We start from the raw sequence: 19,163 nt of genomic DNA on the forward strand, positions 1-19,163 counted from the left end.
TGATACAAACATACTCTCCTGAAATTGAGAAAATATAATAAACGTAACTGGGTTACAGTAATTTGTTGTTTCAATTGACTTTCACAATAGTCTTAGTAAAGACTAACCTAAAATGTTCACGTTTAAAGACAAATTACTTGTGTTACAAGAAGTATAATAGCAAGAACTTCCAGTCATATATTTTGTAATAAAAATAATCTGACTAAATTTGAACATCATTCTAGAACATCAAGTTGTCTCTCAAAACTATAAAATGATGAGTAGCCCCATGTTGTTATTACAGTTCATATGCAACCTATCTAGTGAAGATAATTCCTCAGACACACAACAGACAAACAGTTGCTGATATTAGCAACAAACAAGAAAGAAGAGAGGCAAAAGAGAGAAAAGGATCATCTCTCAAGTTAGCTCTTTTTGGTGTTTGGTGCAAAGTTGTTTTTTCCACCTGTGAATTTTTATTTTATTCAGTAGAAGAAATCAAATGGTAAAATACAGCATTAGCAAACCACTAGACAGTAATTCTGCTGTTGTGCTTCTACTTACTGATGTCTGAATGTAGGATTTTCACACATTGCGTGAGATATATCTCGCACCTTTACTAAGTCTATTATTTTTTTAAAATTTCCAGAGTGTGGAGGGTGAGAACCATGAGAAAGCAGTAGAATTGCTTAAGCAAGCACAGGGCTCTGTGAAACTGGTTGTGAGGTACACACCAAAGGTACTGGAAGAGATGGAGATGCGTTTTGATAAGCAGAGAGCAGCACGTCGGCGTCAGTTCCAGTAAATGTACACAATGATTTAAGTATAAGAGAACAAATTAAAATGCTTTTTTTGTTTGATATGGCAATCAGTTTCAAGCATTGATAAATTCATACTGAATGTTTCAACCTCTTTCTGGGAACCAGGGTAGCTTCAGTACAACAGCGAGTATTAATACTAATTAAAGTATAGAAAAAGAAAAATTAGTCCTTGCATGAAGAGACTGTGTTATGTACAAAAGCCTGATACCAAAACTTTTGCCATGAACTTCACATCCTAAACATGTATTATTACTCTTTTTATTTGTGATAATCTCACAGTGGATGAAGATCAAGAGGTCATTTATTAGATGTGACTGAGTGTACATGATGTAAGTGTATACACATGCTTATTAAAAATTTATGGTTTGATTACATGAAGCCACATTAAAAATCACTGTTCAAATTAAGATAATTGTTCCAATATTAGCAGCAGAATGATTAAGTATTTATAAATGTTTAGGTCAATTAATAGAAGACAGTTATAAAAGCTGTAGCCCCAGGTGTAGCCATTATTCAGTTTATACATATTCAAGCTATTTTCTAGGCAGCCATTCCTCAGTATTACTGTTTTGCACAACGAATGCGTGGTAACTACTTTATGTTAGCTGTGTTTCTGTTGGCACTGTATAGTTATTTAATTTGTAATTGATACTTGTAAACAGAAAGTCATTTAATATTGATGCAAGATCTCATTCTTTGCTGCCTCATATTTTCCAGAAGATAGGTTATGCCACTTACGCTGAAAATGAACCATATCATGATTTCAGTATATATACTAAGATGGTATCTGTTCTTTCGGACATGTCCGAAAGAACAGATACCTTGACCATCTTCTTCTTCTGTGCGAATGCACAAACAGTGCCCAAACTCTTACGGGAATCGGCAACGCGCCGCGAGTAATGAGTATAATGGGCGGGGGCACTACGAATGTAGTGCAGGACAATACGTTGATAATGTGGGTTTTGCGGGACGCGTGCCAGAGATAAATCCCTGCAGTCATGCACTATCCTCTGTGTCCTCAGTGCTCAGATGGATAGAGCGTCTGCCATGTAAGCAGGAGATCCCGTGTTCAAGTCCCGGTCGGGGCACACATTTTCATCTGGCCCCGTTGACGTATGTAAGCAGCTAAGGGTGTTCATTGCATTGTAATTTCATGATTTCAGTATTTTTTAAATGTGTTCAGTTATACATTTTCAGTAGGAGCAGATGACGATGATGATGATGATCCATGGAATGGCTACAAATTCCTGGATATGTTTAATTTCCATTCAGCTATCTGATTCTTATTTTATTTTTAGCAGTCAACCCATTTCATTTCAGACTGTTAAGATCTTTGTACAATTCAATATTTTGCATTTTTGAATATTCATTCATAATTATATTTGTTCCATATTTGAGACAGACATACTCGCAATTTTGCCAAATCAGTTTCTATGCTTGTTGAACAGCTGGAAGATAATGTAGCTGTAAGTGGACACAGGTCAAGTTGCACACATCTGTGCATAATAGAGTATTACTGTTTTTACAAGATATTAATACTGTTTTTTAAATATGTTTTGTTACCTATAACTGTTAAAATATCTATAAAAATTTTCTTTGTAAACTTTATTTATATGTTGTGCCTTCATCTAAAAAAGAATAGTCTTTGTCCGAAAAAAAAAAACTTTGTCTACAGTATTTAATTTGTCTAAAGGAAGCTTGCCCTTTTTTTACTACTGAGGCTGTACTTGCCATGTATGTTTCTCATGTAAGTATAGTTGTGTTCTAGTCCTTAAACCATATAAGTAAATGTTTTCTCTTTATAGAAAAACTGGTGTATGTTAATAAAGAGTGGAAATTTATTAATGTGAATACTATACTTAATGTTACAGTTGTCTTCTACAGGTTTTGTTTAGTACAAAGAACTTGTAGCAATAGAGAAACCTACAAGAGAATCTCGATCAACCTCCTTGTAATCAGCACATCCTTTGATTCTCTATGATGGAAGTACTGGATTGTTGTAATGTAGAAATCATCAATGTTAAAATGTTATGAATTTCTCTCTCTCTCTCTCTCTCTCTCTCTCTCTCTCTCTCTCTCTCTCCCCCCCCCCCCCTCTCCCTCCCCCCCGTCCTCCATCTCCCCTTCCCCTCCCCGCCTCTCTCTCTCTCTCTCTCTCTCTCTCTCTCTCTCTCTCTCTCTCTCCCTCCCTCCCTCCTCCCTCTCTCCCTCTCCCCCCTCCCTCCATCGCGCGCACACGCACGCAGAGAGAGAGAGAGAGAGAGAGATCGCGCGTTGGTAAGCCTCGTTAATGGTATTCACAGTACTTAACCCATTATTGCCTTTACACCACATATTTTACAATCAGAACTAATTTCAACAATGTTGGGTATTTCTTATAAAATAGAAGTGACATGAGGAATATAATTTCTGGAGAAAATGTGTTCTGTAAGACAAATGCTGTTTCAACGTGTTTTTCTATGGTACATACAATTTTGTATCTGTTCAACTGGCATGTAAGGTTGAATGTGAATGCTCACTATATATAACTGAGAAATGTCTTTAATAAAGTAAATAAAAATGTTATTGTATTTTATTGTAAATTACTTTGTTCTGATTTTATGACCTTTTTAAGGTTTATTTTGTTAATGTAGGTAATGTGGGGAAAATAAGATTTGATTTTGCGAAATCGGACTATGTAATCAGTTTGAAGGGCACTTTTTACTAAGAAGTGTCTTGATCACATTTGCTACATCTATGATAGCTAACCAGTTTATACTTTAATGAGTCATCATCAGAACTAAAAAACCCAGGAAATTACAAAAATACAAAATTATTATTAAATACAGTTACAAAATGTTACAAAATGCAATATAAAGAGAGAGAAATAAAAACATACCTTGTGGCTACATATGAAAGTATCCAAAAGCTAGCATCTAGTGCTAATCACACTTAAGTAAATAGCACACTCGTGCTTTCTCGTGCATCATATTTTGAAAGTGGAACAGTTTTATTCACAGAGGAGCTCCATTTTTCCTTATGCTGGATTCATTTTCTTTTTCTAATTTACACACTTCTTAATTGCTCTAGTGAAAAATATGTTCATCCTTTTTTATTGAAAAAGTAATAAAGAAGCTCCTTTAGTCAAGTTTCTTCAAGTACTCTACATTCTGGTTTATCATATGTGAGAAAAAATGAAAAATCTGCAAGAAGTACAATTTAAAAAATATATAAGCCAAGCATACTCATGCACCCTCTATGAACACAGCTGTTCCATTTCTGACATAAAACTCTTTAACAGGCTTGGCAGTAGATTTCAAGTGAGCAATATGTGCACTAGGTGGTGCCTTGTCACGTAACTTTCATAACAAGATACTGGGTACATTTTTATTTTCTCCTTATCTTGCATTTGGTGGAATAATCCATTCTGGACATCATGATAGATAATTGAAGTGCTGGTTATTTTTAACCCACCAGGGTAGCTGAGAGTGCTAATGCACTGCTTTGATTTGATTTTAAGAGGGAAGCTAAAACAGCTTAGGTCTAACCCGCCACTGCCCATACTGAAACTGAGTTTATTGTGCGGTATCGCTCCCTGTGTATCTAGTAAAGCCAATCGATGCCCTCTACCAGTTTTATGTTACACACAATTTCTTCGGGTCTAGTTGTACCAAAGATTCTGTATCTTTTACTCTACAATGGCATGCTTTCAAAGATTAGGTGTGATGCAGTTTCTTCACCCTCATCACGGATCCTACATTTAGGGTCTCTTATGTTATAATGTCAAGTTGAACACACATGTTTCAAAACGACACAACACATGGAAGTCACTGAGCACGTTGACAAAGCAAGACATGTGAACACGGTAACATTCAAATGAGCACTGCCCAAGTCTAGCGGCCACTGGCTGGCTGGCCAGTGAGGTGGCGTGGTTGCTGCATGGCTGGCAGACAGCGCCGCATGTAGAGGATGCGTGTAATTGCATGGCGGCACTTTGAATGATCGGCGAGTCACAACACTTTTCCTCTTTTGAAATTTTTGCAGTGGTCTTGATGGAGGTGGCCTGTAGCTTGCTAACGTCCACAGGCGTTGTTTGACTGGCCGTAAAGTCTCAAGGAGGAGGCTTCCCGTAAGGACGGAAGTGTCCCCGATGATAATGGGTCGAGATGACAGGAGACGTAGGGGTCGAATCTGCTGGGGCCCCGTGCACCAATCTGCCCGTTGCGGCAAGTCCGGTTGATATAACAGGAGACATGGGCGGTGTGTCGGCATCCGTAGGAGAGGGAGGCGAGTAGAGTTGCTCTGACAGATGATGGTCATCTGGTTCCTGCATTGGCACGTCTCCTGGTGGCGTCCGTTGTTGTACTGGCACCGAGATGACGGTGAGAGGGCTGCGTTGTGAGTAATGAGAGATACCAAGATTCCGAGCGTCAGGTAGAGCCGAAGGTGGTTTAGCGGCATTCGGAACAGGCGTTGCCGGCACACGAGGCCGAAGCTGGTCTGAATGACGCACTGCAACACCCGTGTCCGTCTGGATTTCATACAAGCGTCAGACGCCTGCCATATCCCCGTACCCATAGAAGGTCGTCGGCAGTGAACCGGCCAAGCGAAAGCACCTGCAGCTGTGAGGTGGAAGGCCGCAGAAGATGAAGTAGTGTGCGGGGCTGTCGGCCATGTAAGAGCTCAGTCGGGCTGTGGTCGCCCATGGGGGCGAAACGGTAAGAAGCCAGAAATTGGAGAAGCGCATCATCAGCAGCAGAAGAAGTCAGGAGTTTCCTCATCTGAGCCTTGTATGTGCGGACCTGTCATTCAGCCTCACCGTTTGATTGTGGATGGAACGGAGGGGTCGTGACATGCATGATGCCGTGACGAGCACAAAAATCTGCAAATTCCAAACAATGTCCCCCATATGGTGTCGATCTGTTTTTTTCCCACTGCTTCCAGTTATTATATTGTAAGGCTTGTCAAAGCAGTAGGGAGTTATTATATAGTCAGCAGGCATTTCCCCAGCCATTCCTATATTTACCTCACTCACTATGTTAGTGTGTGATTCTGGATACCCGAATGAGACCCAGTTTTTGCCAGTTTTAAGTATGTTGTATGCCCCTGCTGCTGCCGCCTCCATCTTGACCCAAAAGGTGTAGTGGAGGCATGTCCAGCATGGCTTCCATTCCAATGGTTGGTGCGCTGCTAATTCCACCTGTTACGGCTAAGCAGGTCAACCTCTGCACCTTAGCAAGCTCCATAGCTGCAACCCGCTGTTCTACCTTCTTCCACCACACTATGGCCCTATAGGAAATCCTAGGTCTGACCACTGGGGTGTATATCCAGTGCAAATCCCTGGGGCTAAGGCCCCGGTTTTTGCCAAAAGCCCTGCTAGTACTCACTAGAGTACTTTTTGCCATGGAGCAGATACTCTTAATGTGAGGGGTCCATGTTAGCTTCTCATCTAAGGTTACCCCTAGATATTTCACTGTCCCCTTCACAGGTGGAGTTTCAACTAAGAGCTTTAGATTCCATCTTGAGTATTGAATATGTCTCTTCGTAAATGGCATCACAACAGTCTTCTTAGGATTAACTCACAGATCCTGTTTAATGCACCACTTTTGCGCAGTGTCCAATCCTCCTTGTGCCATATTTCTAACTGTGTCAGTAAATTTGCCAAGTATTACTATGGCAAGGTCATCTGCGTATCCTGGCAGAAGCATTGTCTGGAATTTAATTCCTCAATGAGTTCATTCACCACTAGATTCCACAATAGAGGGGACAAAACTCCTCCTTGTGGGCAGCCTCTAGTGGTCTTAATTACAATCTTTTCATTCATCAAGCTAGCCTCTACTTTCCTTCCACTAAGCATGGCCCTGGTCCACTTGCATATAGTGGTCCCTAGGTCATGCACCTCTGTTGCCCTCACCATGGAATTGAAGTCGTGTTATTGAAGACCCCCTCGATATCCAGGAAGATGCAGAGGGCTATTTCTTGGAAGTGAAGTGCTTTCTCCACGTTCCCAACGAGTTGGTGGAGAGCTGACTCGCATGATTTACCTGGTTGAAATGGGTGTTGGTTTGAATGTAGAGGGGCCCTACTTAGCCTCCTCTCCCCAACATATATGTTAATCATTTTTTCCAATATTTTGAGAATGAGGGAGGACAGACTGATTGGTTTCATATCCTTAGCTTTGGTATGATCAATTCTCCCTGGCTTTGGAATGAAGACAACCTTCACTGCCCTCCAAGCATTGGGAATGATTCCTACTGCTAGGCTAACCCTAAATAGCCAGCATAGGACTCCTATAAGCTTCTCTCCTGCCTGTTGCAGGAGAGCTGGAAAAATTCCGTCTGGGCCAGGTGACCTGGACAGTTGGAATGTTTCCACCGCCCACTGGATTTTATTAAAGTCCACACACTCCATGACCAATTCCCAGCCCTCTCTTAGAGTTCCTGTGAACCCTTGCCTCTCTGGGATCACATTCTGGACTGTGTTGTCCGGCAGAGCATATTGAGGAAAGTGAGTTTTGAGGAGTGGTTCCAGTGTCTCATGTGCTGTCTTTGTATATTCCCCATCATCCTTCCTCAACGTACCTCCTGGATTGCTTGGTACTCTAGTGAGAATCTTGTGAAGTCTGGCCTGTGCAGCTGTGCTCTCCACTTCCTCACAGAATGCCTTCCAGGATGCCTTCTTTGTGTGTCTGATTGCAAGATTGTAGTTGACAAGGGCCTCAAGATATTTAGCCCATTGTCCTTCATGTCTCGCAATTTTAAACAGTCTCCATACCTTCTGGTTGATCACTCTCCAATCTTCTGTCAAGACTTTTGGGTTCTGGGCCCCTATTTTCCCAAACAGTGTCTTAGGAGAGACTTCCTTAAGGATCTTTGGTACCCATATTGATATCTTTGCGGTCTTAATAAGCTCCGCTGCCATCTTAACCAGCAGCTTCACATCTTCCCATGGGGATATCATGGGCACCTTGTCCTTGAGCCATTCCACCGTGTGCACCCCCTCACAGACAAAAATGAGGGCACCACGATCTAGATAGACCCCCCTGAAGTTGGGTCCGGGCCAGCGCCCCCCCCCCCCCCCCCCAATCTTTTCAAAGAAGGTCATCTGTACCAGTTCCTCCTGCTGCGAGGTGATGGCCACCAGTGGATAGCCTTCCTGGATAATTGCCATCCTAAAAACCGAGACTGCAGTGCTATAGGTCTGTTTCTCTATTTCTTGCCTCGGTTTTTTGTGGACTCACTTATCCAGTGAGGAGGGAGTCTTTGATTCCTCCCTTATTCGCTTGCTACCTGTCTTTGATGTGGTGGGGTCTGCTTATCCCTTTCAACCTGAGACAGTTTCTTCTTGAGGGTCTTAGGTTCAAGTCCCTTTAATTCCCTCCACGTGTCTTTAGGAAGCCATTCTTTCCCTTCCTTTTGCCTCTGTTCCCTGGATAGTTGCCTCCTCTGGGCCCCAGACAAGCCTTTGATCTTAATCTGGTCTAGCTTGTCAGTTACATTTCCCACTTATGGCTCAGGTCTAGACCCTGATTCAGTAGTGGGACTGCCTTCCATCGGTACTGACCCCAATGTTGGGATATCTGAGGTCTCAGTTTGCCCCTCAGTTTGTTTTTTTATGTTTTCTTTAATTGTGTCCATATTGGTCCCACGAGATTTGAGGATCTACAAGGTCCACACCACGAATACCCCACGCAGTGTAAGGCTACTTACTCAGGGAGGTCACCCGGTATCCCTGAGGCTCCAATTGCGACACATTTTCCCATGTGCCACGCACCCCTCGGCACAGATCACATCACCTCTTGAGTTGGGTCAGGGAATTGGTTAGGACTAGGAGTGGGTAGGGAAGATGGGACTTTGTGGGACACTCTTAGTCTGATCGAAGCCTTTCCGGCAGTAGGTCGCACATCTTCAGCATAGCCCTCAGCTTCATGTGGATACGCAACCCTCTCCACCTGCATGGACAGTGCTTCGTCAAGGCGGTGTCCACCGGAGAGGAATGCACTGCTTCCTAGACTCGGGGAGGTGCGCCGGCCCCAGATCAGATCCACCCGGCGGATTAACGACAATGGCCAGTGTGCCAGCCAGCTGGGATGTAGTTTTTAGGCAGTTTTCCACATCCCACTAGGTGAATACTGGGCTGGTCCCCATGTCCTACCTCAGCTACACGACTCGCAGACATTTGAACATGTTCACACTATTCCATGGCTTACACTAGACACAGATAGCTGGGGTATACTAATTCCGTCCCTGGGGTGTAGGGGTTGGTGGCAGGAAGGCCATCCGGCCACCTCTTAACATTAAACCTGCCAAATCCGCTCTAACCATGCCGACCTTGCGCAACTGCGGGATTAAGGCACAAGTGAAAGAAGAAAGTTGAAGTGATGGTTATTTATTTATTCGCATGGCTCATGTGCAACTTAAAATTACAGGTATATGACATTAGTAATGCTGTATATAACAGGAATATAAAATATAAAATTAACTAAATGTTAGTATCTCCTAATTCATATAAGAGCTGTATCATCACCTTTCATGAGCTCGCTCCAACTCCCCTAGTGCGAACCCAAGGGGATTCATCTCTAATGTGCTTAATAGTTGATTGTCTGGTTTGGAGCTCCACAGTCACAAACCGGAGACTCTGTAGTACTACATCTTAAAGAGAGTCTGCCCATCAGCCTGCCCTGTGCGAGCTCTGTTCAGTTTGACCCACAGTTTCCTGTCGAGTTATGTGCCAGTAGTATCACAGTTATACACTCCTGGAAATTGAAATAAGAACACCGTGAATTCATTGTCCCAGGAAGGGGAAACTTTATTGACACATTCCTGGGGTCAGATACATCACATGATCACACTGACAGAACCACAGGCACATAGACACAGGCAACAGAGCATGCACAATGTCGGCACTAGTACAGTGTATATCCACCTTTCGCAGTAATGCAGGCTGCTATTCTCCCATGGAGACGATCGTAGAGATGCTGGATGTAGTCCTGTGGAACGGCTTGACATGCCATTTCCACCTGGCGCCTCAGTTGGACCAGCGTTCGTGCTGGACGTGCAGACCGCGTGAGACGACGCTTCATCCAGTCTCAAACATGCTCAATGGGGGACAGATCCGGAGATCTTGCTGGCCAGGGTAGTTGACTTACACCTTCTAGAGCACGTTGAGTGGCATGGGATACATGCGGACGTGCATTGTCCTGTTGGAACAGCAAGTTCCCTTGCCGGTCTAGGAATGGTAGAACGATGGGTTCGATGACGGTTTGGATGTACCGTGCACTATTCAGTGTCCCCTCGACGATCACCAGTGGTGTACGGCCAGTGTAGGAGATCGCTCCGCACACCATGATGCCGGGTGTTGGCCCTGTGTGCCTCGGTCGTATGCAGTCCTGATTGTGGCGCTCACCTGCACGGCGCCAAACACGCATACGACCATCATTGGCACCAAGGCAGAAGCGACTCTCATCGCTGAAGACGACACGTCTCCATTCGTCCCTCCATTCACGCCTGTCGCGACACCACTGGAGGCGGGCTGCACGATGTTGGGGCGTGAGCGGAAGACGGCCTAACGGTGTGTGGGACCGTAGCCCAACTTCATGGAGATGGTTGCGAATGGTCATCGCCGATACCCCAGGAGCAACAGTGTCTCTAATTTGCTGGGAAGTGGCGGTGCGGTCCCCTACGGCACTGCGTAGGATCCTACGGTCTTGGCGTGCATCCGTGCGTCGCTGCGGTCCGGTCCCAGGTCGACGGGCACGTGCACCTTCCGCCGACCACTGGCGACAACATCGATGTACTGTGGAGACCTCACGCCCCACGTGTTGAGCAATTCGGCAGTACGTCCACCCGGCCTCCCGCATGCCCACTATACGCCCTCGCTCAAAGTCCGTCAACTGCACATACGGTTCACGTCCACGCTGTCGCGGCATGCTACCAGTGTTAAAGACTGCGATGGAGCTCCGTATGCCATGGCAAACTGGCTGACACTGACGGCGGCGGTGCACAAATGCTGCGCAGCTAGCGCCATTCGACGGCCAACACCGCGGTTCCTGGTGTGTCCGCTGTGCCGTGCGTGTGATCATTGCTTGTACAGCCCTCTCACAGTGTCTGGAGCAAGTATGGTGGGTCTGACACACCGGTGCCAATGTGTTCTTTTTTCCATTTCCAGGAGCGTAGTTTCGGAACTACTCAAGCTCTTCACGATTTTCAATGAGTAGATAACTCTGGTCCCACAAGTCTCTCACCCCAGTATTACTGGCATCTAGCTGCTCTGCTTGTACTGGTTGATTTCTTGAATGGAGTCTCTTTCATCGTAAACTTGGTATGTCTTTCTGTATGGGTAATACCAGGTTCTCCTGCAGCTTGCATAATTCCTTAAGCAACGTCACAATTCTGCGGATTGCAGGTGGATGGATGTCACTCAGCAGAGTAAGCCAATAAATCGGTGTTGGTTGGATTGCCCCAGCTAGTAATCGCATATTGTGGTTCAACTGAATGTTGATAAAGTTGGTGTGGCAGCTGTTTAGCCACACTGGGGCACAATACTCAGCTACTGAGAAGACCAGCGCAATGGATGATGTGCGCAATGTTTCTGCTGTAGATCTGCGTGTCATTCCACACAATTTCTGAATAATATTGTTACGAGTTTTTATCTTGGCAGCAGTATTTTCTAAATGTTTTCTATATGGAAGGATGCGGTCAAGGGTGACACCAAGGTACTTAGGATACTTGTTATGACAAAGAGTGTTTCCATTAAGTTTCACTCTGAGCTTCACATTAGCTTGTTTGTGTGTCAGATGGAATGTACATACTTCAGTTTTGCTTGTACTGGGTTTAAGTTGTCACTTTCTGAAATAGATGCTCGTAACAGCTAGATCTTCTGTAAGAATTGTCTCCACTCATTCAAGATCCTTGGTTCTACAAGCAAGAGCACTACTGTCCATATAGCAGAATTTTGTTGACCTGGTACTGGGTACATCAGAGACATATAGTTTGAATAATAGAGGGGGCTAAGACAGAGCCCTGTGGTAGACCATTTCTTAATTTCCTGTCCTTACTCACATTTCCTTCCATGTAAACACAGAAATATCTATTATTTATCATGGTGCTGATGAAAGTTACAGTTTTTTGGCATCAGACTGTTTTAAATAATTTTTATATCATCCCATCTCTTCAGACTGTGTCTTATGCCGTGGTTAGGTCTATGAATGCGGCAGATGTCCTCACAATTTCTTGGAAACTAGCCTGTATTAAAATTGTTAGGGCCAGTTCCTGGTCACAGCAACTTCTCTGTGGCCTGAAACCTGCTTGCTCAGCTGGGATATGTTCCAGAATGAAGCCTTTAATTTTATTATACATGAGCCTCTCCAAGAGTTTTTAAGTACAGCTCAAAAGGGAAATTGGTCTGAAGCTTTGAAGGTGGTCAGCTGATTTACCTGGTTTCAAAATTGCCACTATTTTTGTTCTCTTTAGCTCGTTAGGCAGTGATCCACTATCTAGGATGTTGGAGAAGAAACGGACCACCCATTTTTCCCACCATTATCCATGTTTATTAGACTTTCTTGATGTATATTATCCAGACCAGGTACTTCGCCATGTTTAGTTTGTTTCAAGGCCTCATCCAGTGCATTCATTATAAATGGTGAAGAGAAATTGCATTCATTTGGGCATTGAGCTTTTAGAGATGTGAGTTCTTGTTTTATTTTGGAAGTATGTTGTTTGTCACAGGATGGTCTAGATGTTTCAACTATATGGTTAGCGATTTAGTTACCTGAAATACCATGTTTCCGCCCAGGTTTATTGGAGGCTCCACCAAGCTTATGCAGAAGACTTACATGCCTTTCTACTTGAATGTCTGAAGTTTACATTTTCTACCATCTCACACCATCGTACTCGTTTAGCAGTGTCAAGACTTTGGAGGAGGTCGTCTGCAATATCACTGTCACCAGCTTTGCTATTTGTTCATAAAGTTGTTCACATTGTTCATTCCAGTGTGGTATATATTCCTTTGTGTATCCACAAGGGGTAAACTTCTTAGCAGCAGTAAGTACAGCCCTGATGAATCGAGGGTAGTTTTTAGGTTCTGGTGGAATAAAATAGATATATTTATCTAGGTGGTCAGCATAACTCCGCCAATCAGCCTTGCGGAAGTTCCATCTGGCTCACAATACAGATCTCGCTATTGGGGCAGAGAGCCCCGTATCATGGATACTGGCCTGTGCTGGTTGTGCGGGAAATTAAGTATGATTTCTCTGGATATAGGTACTGGGTGCCCTCTGCAATCCTGGGCCACAAAACAAAGATTGGGGTTGTAATCTCTTCACCAAGCGGCCGATATGAAAGTTCCCAAAACCTTGGCATCATAAACCAGGTACAGATTTTCATTTTCAGCCCAGTCATTGAGTGCAATACCACACTCATTGTCACGTGCATGGTTCCAGTGACCATGGTGACTTAAAATCTGCAGCATAAATTGATGGTGGACAGTAACTGACAGAACATCCAGTGGCCATGGCACATTGATGGCTCGTAAATGCTATTTATAATGGTCTCCTCCACCTCCGTAGAGATAAAATGGATCTTGTTTCCTGAGTTCGTTGAAATGAGACATGCATGCTCGATATTGCTCCTTACATACATGGCAACACCATACACACTGTGATATGTAACACCCATAAGATTGTAGCCATGGATCCTGCCTCTTTTTACGCAGGTCTTCCATTGTTGGAGCATGTGTTTCCTGGATTAGAACTATGTCAGCATCATTATCTACAAGGAGTTTAGATAAGTACTCACTTTTAGCTCAGCTAATACCTTCTATGTGTAAATGGCATACTCAGATTGAAGGGCCAAGTCTTACTCAGTTGGTCCTGAAAAGGTCCATTTTGTAAAGCTTTTTGCTTTTGATTTGTCTGCATGTACTGGTGAAGGACATGGTTCAGTTGCTCCAGTCCAGGATGATACCGGTGATGGGGCCATTCCTTTGCAGCTGGTTCTTATAGATTGCAGGAGGATTAGGAAATGTGAGAATGTGGTGCAGGAAGCTGTTTGTAGACTAGGTTTGGGAGCTTGTACCTTTCTGTGAAGGATTTTATAAGTCCTTCAGTGAACTGGGCAAGGGAATTCTCGTTACTGCAGCTAAGCTGTCCATGGGTGGCCAAGCTAAGTTGGAGCCTCTTGACACCCCAAACCCCTTGTCTAGTTCATTAATGATATGAACCAGAGCCAGAACACCAAATCCTCATTTATCCACTGTCACACTACCTTAACTCCTACCCATTTCACATAGTCCTCTGCAGCTCAACGTGCCATCTTCCTGGACATTCACTTCCACCCCACTGGGGCTCCATCCATGCCTCTGTCTAGATGAAGCCCACAGACCATTAATGGTACCTGCATTTTGGCAGTTTCATTCCTTCCACACCAAAAATCATTCCCATTGAGCCTGCCCAACTGTGAACAGCATATCTGTAATGATGAAAGTTCCCCTGCCCAATATGGGGAAAGACTCTTGAATGTATTCACTGACTGGCACTATCCACCAAAAAAGTGTTCAAACAATTTTCTGTACTGTATTGTCACAAACTCCTAAGCAATCCTCCACCCTCTCTCTGACCCGTCAGCAGCTACTCTCAAACCCTTCCTCTTGTACACATAAGAAAATGGTTGACATACTTGTCTTTTAGTTCTCCAACTGGGAACTGTACAGACTGAATTTACCAGAAAAATAACTGAGGCAACTGATGTTCTCGGACAGAGAGTTTATAATAATAAAAGTGTCTTCTCTCAGAACATGAATTATGTGTCTAATTGCAAGTCAGACTAATTACACTTCCACTGTTAAAAGCAGTTGCATTAGTACAGCTGTCCTGACTCACAGTGTTGTGTCTGTGACAATTAGGAGTATCTCCTTCCATTCTGGTGCCTTTTGTCCAGCTAGTGCTGCATTGGGACTGGTATGGTACTTTCCAATTTTGCAGAGAGCTGACCATGACCATCTATAGGCTTTTATTATGATGGAATCACCACTCCCAAAGGCTTGTGTTGCATGTAGTGTAATCACATATTCAAATGTGACATTGATTTATGAAATATATGTGCATCATGTATCTGACCGCTATGCCACCCAGACACAGTGGTCACGATGTCGCTCAGTATACCATAGCATACCTTCCATCAGACCCAAATTCTCAACTTGCATAAATTATGATGGAGACAGCCAACGATCACTTCAGTGCAGATGCACACCAATCTCAAACTCTTATGGGAATCAGTGAGATGCCACAAGTAATGAGGCTAATGAGCAGAGGCAATACATCAGTAGTGGTTGCTGTAAGTTGAGAAACTGGGTTTGATGGGAGGTGTACAAGGATAGTCATTTCAGTTGATGTGACCACTGAATGGTGTAGTGGTCAGCATACCTGCCTGGTAAACAGGAGACCCATTCTCAAATTCTGGTCTGGCAAAAATTTTCATCTTGCTCCATTGATATAAATCAGTGCCCATTGGCAATTTAATTCCTTTGCCCAACAGAACAGACTCCACATGAATATTAGAAGACAAACATGGCAAGATTGTCCATTATAAACAGCCAAAACCTTCAGTCATCTGGAAGTTGGCCTCTCTGCACATGACTGAGTGAAGTGGCCCAGCAGTTAGTACACTGGTCTCTTAATCCAGAGAATAAAAGGACGTAGCTATTTCCTTCCTTCATTTTTCCCCATCTGAGCTTGTGTGTGTGTGTGTGTGTGTGTGTGTGTGTGTGTGTGTGTGTGTGGTGTGTGTGTGTGTGTGTGTGTGTGTGTGTGTGTGTGTGTGTGTGTGTGGGCTCGCGCGCTCTTAAGCACAGGCATGCGTATGCACGTGGCTGCACCATTGACACTATGTCATTGTGCTCAAAGAACTCTGTGAATAGGAATGCACCAATTGCGTTTTATTGTTTTAAATTCATAATGTTTTGTCAGAATGCTGATATGGTTACTAATGTTCGTCAGGGCATTTGGGTCTTCATTCACCAAGTCTTATATGTACCAAATATTGTCAGTTTTGAGAATAATTATCTCTTATTATCCAAGCAGTGCTGCTGTTTTCAAGGGAATTCCATGATTTGTTTCATATAGAAAGATGTATGCTGCTGCCATAAACACTGCAGAACCAAACAACATGGACCAGATTCCCACCAGTCATCATACGAAACTACGGTCGTCTATGCGACTTAAACACGCAATTCATGAAGGCACACAACCCCAAAACCTACCACTCAAAACTTTCTGGAGACCACGCCGCACTGTACATGGCAAACAGAACAGACTACACAAGCCTCGTTAGCTTCCTCAAAGCTAACGGAATCGAGCACATCATGTACAGGACCCTAGATGAGAAGACACAACAGTACGTGATAAAAGGCGTTTACATCACAACACCAAACGACACTGTCAAAGACGAGCTTTGTGCACTTGGCTGGGACTGCGTGAGCGTCAGCCGAATGCACGGGTTCCGAACACGTCAACCACAGCCAAACTGCATGGTTGAGCTGGCCGACACGGCCGCCTCGTGTGACATTCTGAAGCTGAAACTGCTGTTTCATATGGTCGTGACGGTTGGATTATACGAACCACCGCGCGTCCCCCAACAATGCCACCACTGCCAGAGCTTTTCGCACGTGGGTCGACGCTGCAGCATGGCGCCGCACTGCAGAAAATGCGGTGGCAGCCACACAGCACAACACTGCAAACTGAGACCCACAAAAGTGCGGCAACTGCGGCGAAGCCCATGTGGCTAACTACAGGGGTGCACAGCATACCTCTAGGCTCTGTGGCGGAAAAGCAACAGAAACACCACCGCTATCACCCGCACAGGTCTAAGACACACACACACACACACACACACACACACACACACACACACACACACACACACACACACACACACACACACAACGGCGACCGGTAAGGGCGGAGTCTCCTTTGCTGGCGTAGTTAGTGGGAGGGGACGGGCAGAGCACGCGCAGAGCGTGGTAAACACAGCCAACACATCCCCAATAGCAGAAACACAGACGATGCAGACAATGCAAGAAGCTGCACCCGCACCAGAAACCACTACACAACCAACCCTAAACAACACAGTGCCAACGTCTGATACCACTGACGCTGACACACACATGAGAAGACAGAAAACGCATCTACACAGGGAAACCTGAGACCCCAGTGTAGGAGGAGGAGAAGAAACAAAAATCCCAGGAATAACACGGGCTCACCAGAACAACCACACCAGCAACAGAACACCAACACAAGGGAACACAACCCGGACAGACAGACCAGCACACCCACGACACACCCACTCACCACAAATGCAACACAGGCACCAATTGCAGCTACACAAACAAGCAATACCCAAGCCAGCCCAAACCCAGCACCAAGACGTTTACCAGCGGCTGCCAACACAGCACCAAACTCACAGGCTGACACAAACAGTACCCTCACCAACATTGAGAGAATATTGGAAACAGTATTCCCCCAAAACCCAATCGTCGGCTACCTCGTAAGAGCGATCCCGATCATCAGTACACTCATCTCACAGCTTACGTCAGCCCAACCGGGCCAGCATATGACTCACATATTAAACGCTGCAACAATGCTCTTTACTACCTCCAATGGCTAACACACCACCACTGCCCCCTCACGCTAACAACCAAATACTATCACAGATCCTGTTCTGGAATGCAGACGGGATCGAAAACAAAAGAGCCGAACTGGCGGCGCTAATGGAGAGGAGGGGTATCCCCATCGCTCTCATACGCGAAACTAAACTCAAACCGCACAACTTAAACTTCACCGGCCACTGCGGCTATCGTACCGACCGAATGGATGGCAGCGGTGGTGGCGGAACGGCCATCATTGTACACAGAAACATAGAGCACACGAACATTGAGCTCCCTATACTTGAAAAACTAGAGGCTACGGCCATCATGGTCAAGTTCGACGGAGCTTACACAGTGCTGATATCAGTCTACAACACACCTAGGAACATCAGCACATGAGATATCAGCTCACTACTTAACATAGCACCGCGAGTAATCGCCACTGGTGATGTGAATGGCTGAGGTTGTGAATGATCTGCCCACAAACCACACGCCTATAATACTGCACACGGAAGAAAACTGCAGAACAACGAACCACGCAGGATACTGAACTACAATCGTGTGAATTGGACTCTGTTCAAGGAAACGTTGATAGTCGTATTCCTGAAACTCACTAGATTACACAAACAGAACAAATCGATGTGGCTGTTGTAGCTCTCGTCACTGCTGTCCAAGACGCAATGGCTGACGCCATACCAATCCGACCACCACAACTGCCTCAGGAGATACTGAACACTACCTCATTGAGAAAGCGTCTCAGGAGACATTGGCAGAGGACCCGGCACCCGCTGTATAAACAGCATGTTAACAGGCTCCAGGGAATCATGCGGGAGAAAATACATACATTTAAGAACACACAGTGGGATCAAAAACTCGCTGGGATGGATACTACATGTCCTGGAGTGTGGCAATTAGCCCGACACTTCACCAGGGAAAAACACTACCCCACCTACTCCACAGAGGAGAAGGCAGAGCTCATGGCCACTACACTAGCAGCGTCTTTCACACCGAACCTGGCTCCTTCCGACCCAGCATTCACACTTGAAACTGACCAGGTGGTTACACAGCTTGTAGCCCAGCCAGCGCGCACCGAAATCAGATGCACAACAACAAATGAAATCACATGGGCTATTATGCACTCCACCCCTAGGAAAGCCCCTGGTCACGATGGTATTCAGAACCGCATTCTCCAGGAGCTCACGGTCAAAGCCATAGAACATCTCACCTACATTACGAATGCCATCCTCAAACACCAACACTTCCCTGCCTGTTGGAAGGCGGCCAAAGTCCTGATGTTCAGGAAGCCAGGGAAAGACCACTTCCTCCCACAAAATTACTGACATATCAGCCTGCTGAGTGCGCTCAGTAAGGTCGTTGAGAAGGTGATTCTAAAACTATTCACTCGGTTTTGCATTAACAATGACACCCTGAGCCCAGAGCAATTCGGATTCAGGAACCACCACTCGACAACACAACAACTACTGAGAGTCGTGGAATACATAACACATGGCTACAACACGAACAAAGCAACTGGATCGGTGTTCCTTGACATCGAGAAAGCTTTCGATCGTCTCTGGCACAATGGCCTCATCCGCAAACTCACGGACGCTGGGTTCCCCGACGGACTTGTATGTCTCGAGCACTCATACCTCACCAACAGAAGTTTCAACACTGATATTCAGGGTAAACAATCGACACAACATATTATCCAAGCAGGGTTACCCCAATTTAGCATCCTAGGGGCCC

At 44.9% G+C, this 19,163-nt stretch overlaps 1 protein-coding gene across 1 annotated transcript in view; it reads left to right on the forward strand.

The window, feature by feature from the left end:
- LOC126185217 (protein lin-7 homolog C) overlaps positions 1–2,900 on the forward strand; it is a 59,023-nt gene extending 56,123 nt beyond the window's left edge. The window contains exon 4 of the mRNA XM_049928100.1: positions 629–2,900. Within this exon, the coding sequence (XP_049784057.1) occupies positions 629–784 (156 nt within the window). The 3' untranslated portion in view covers positions 785–2,900. The remainder of the gene's footprint in view (positions 1–628) is intronic.
- Positions 2,901–19,163: the final 16,263 nt, after the last annotated feature.

This window comes from Schistocerca cancellata, chromosome 1 (genome assembly GCF_023864275.1).
Source record: "Schistocerca cancellata isolate TAMUIC-IGC-003103 chromosome 1, iqSchCanc2.1, whole genome shotgun sequence".
In the NCBI taxonomy this organism is placed as follows: Eukaryota; Metazoa; Arthropoda; class Insecta; order Orthoptera; family Acrididae; genus Schistocerca; species Schistocerca cancellata.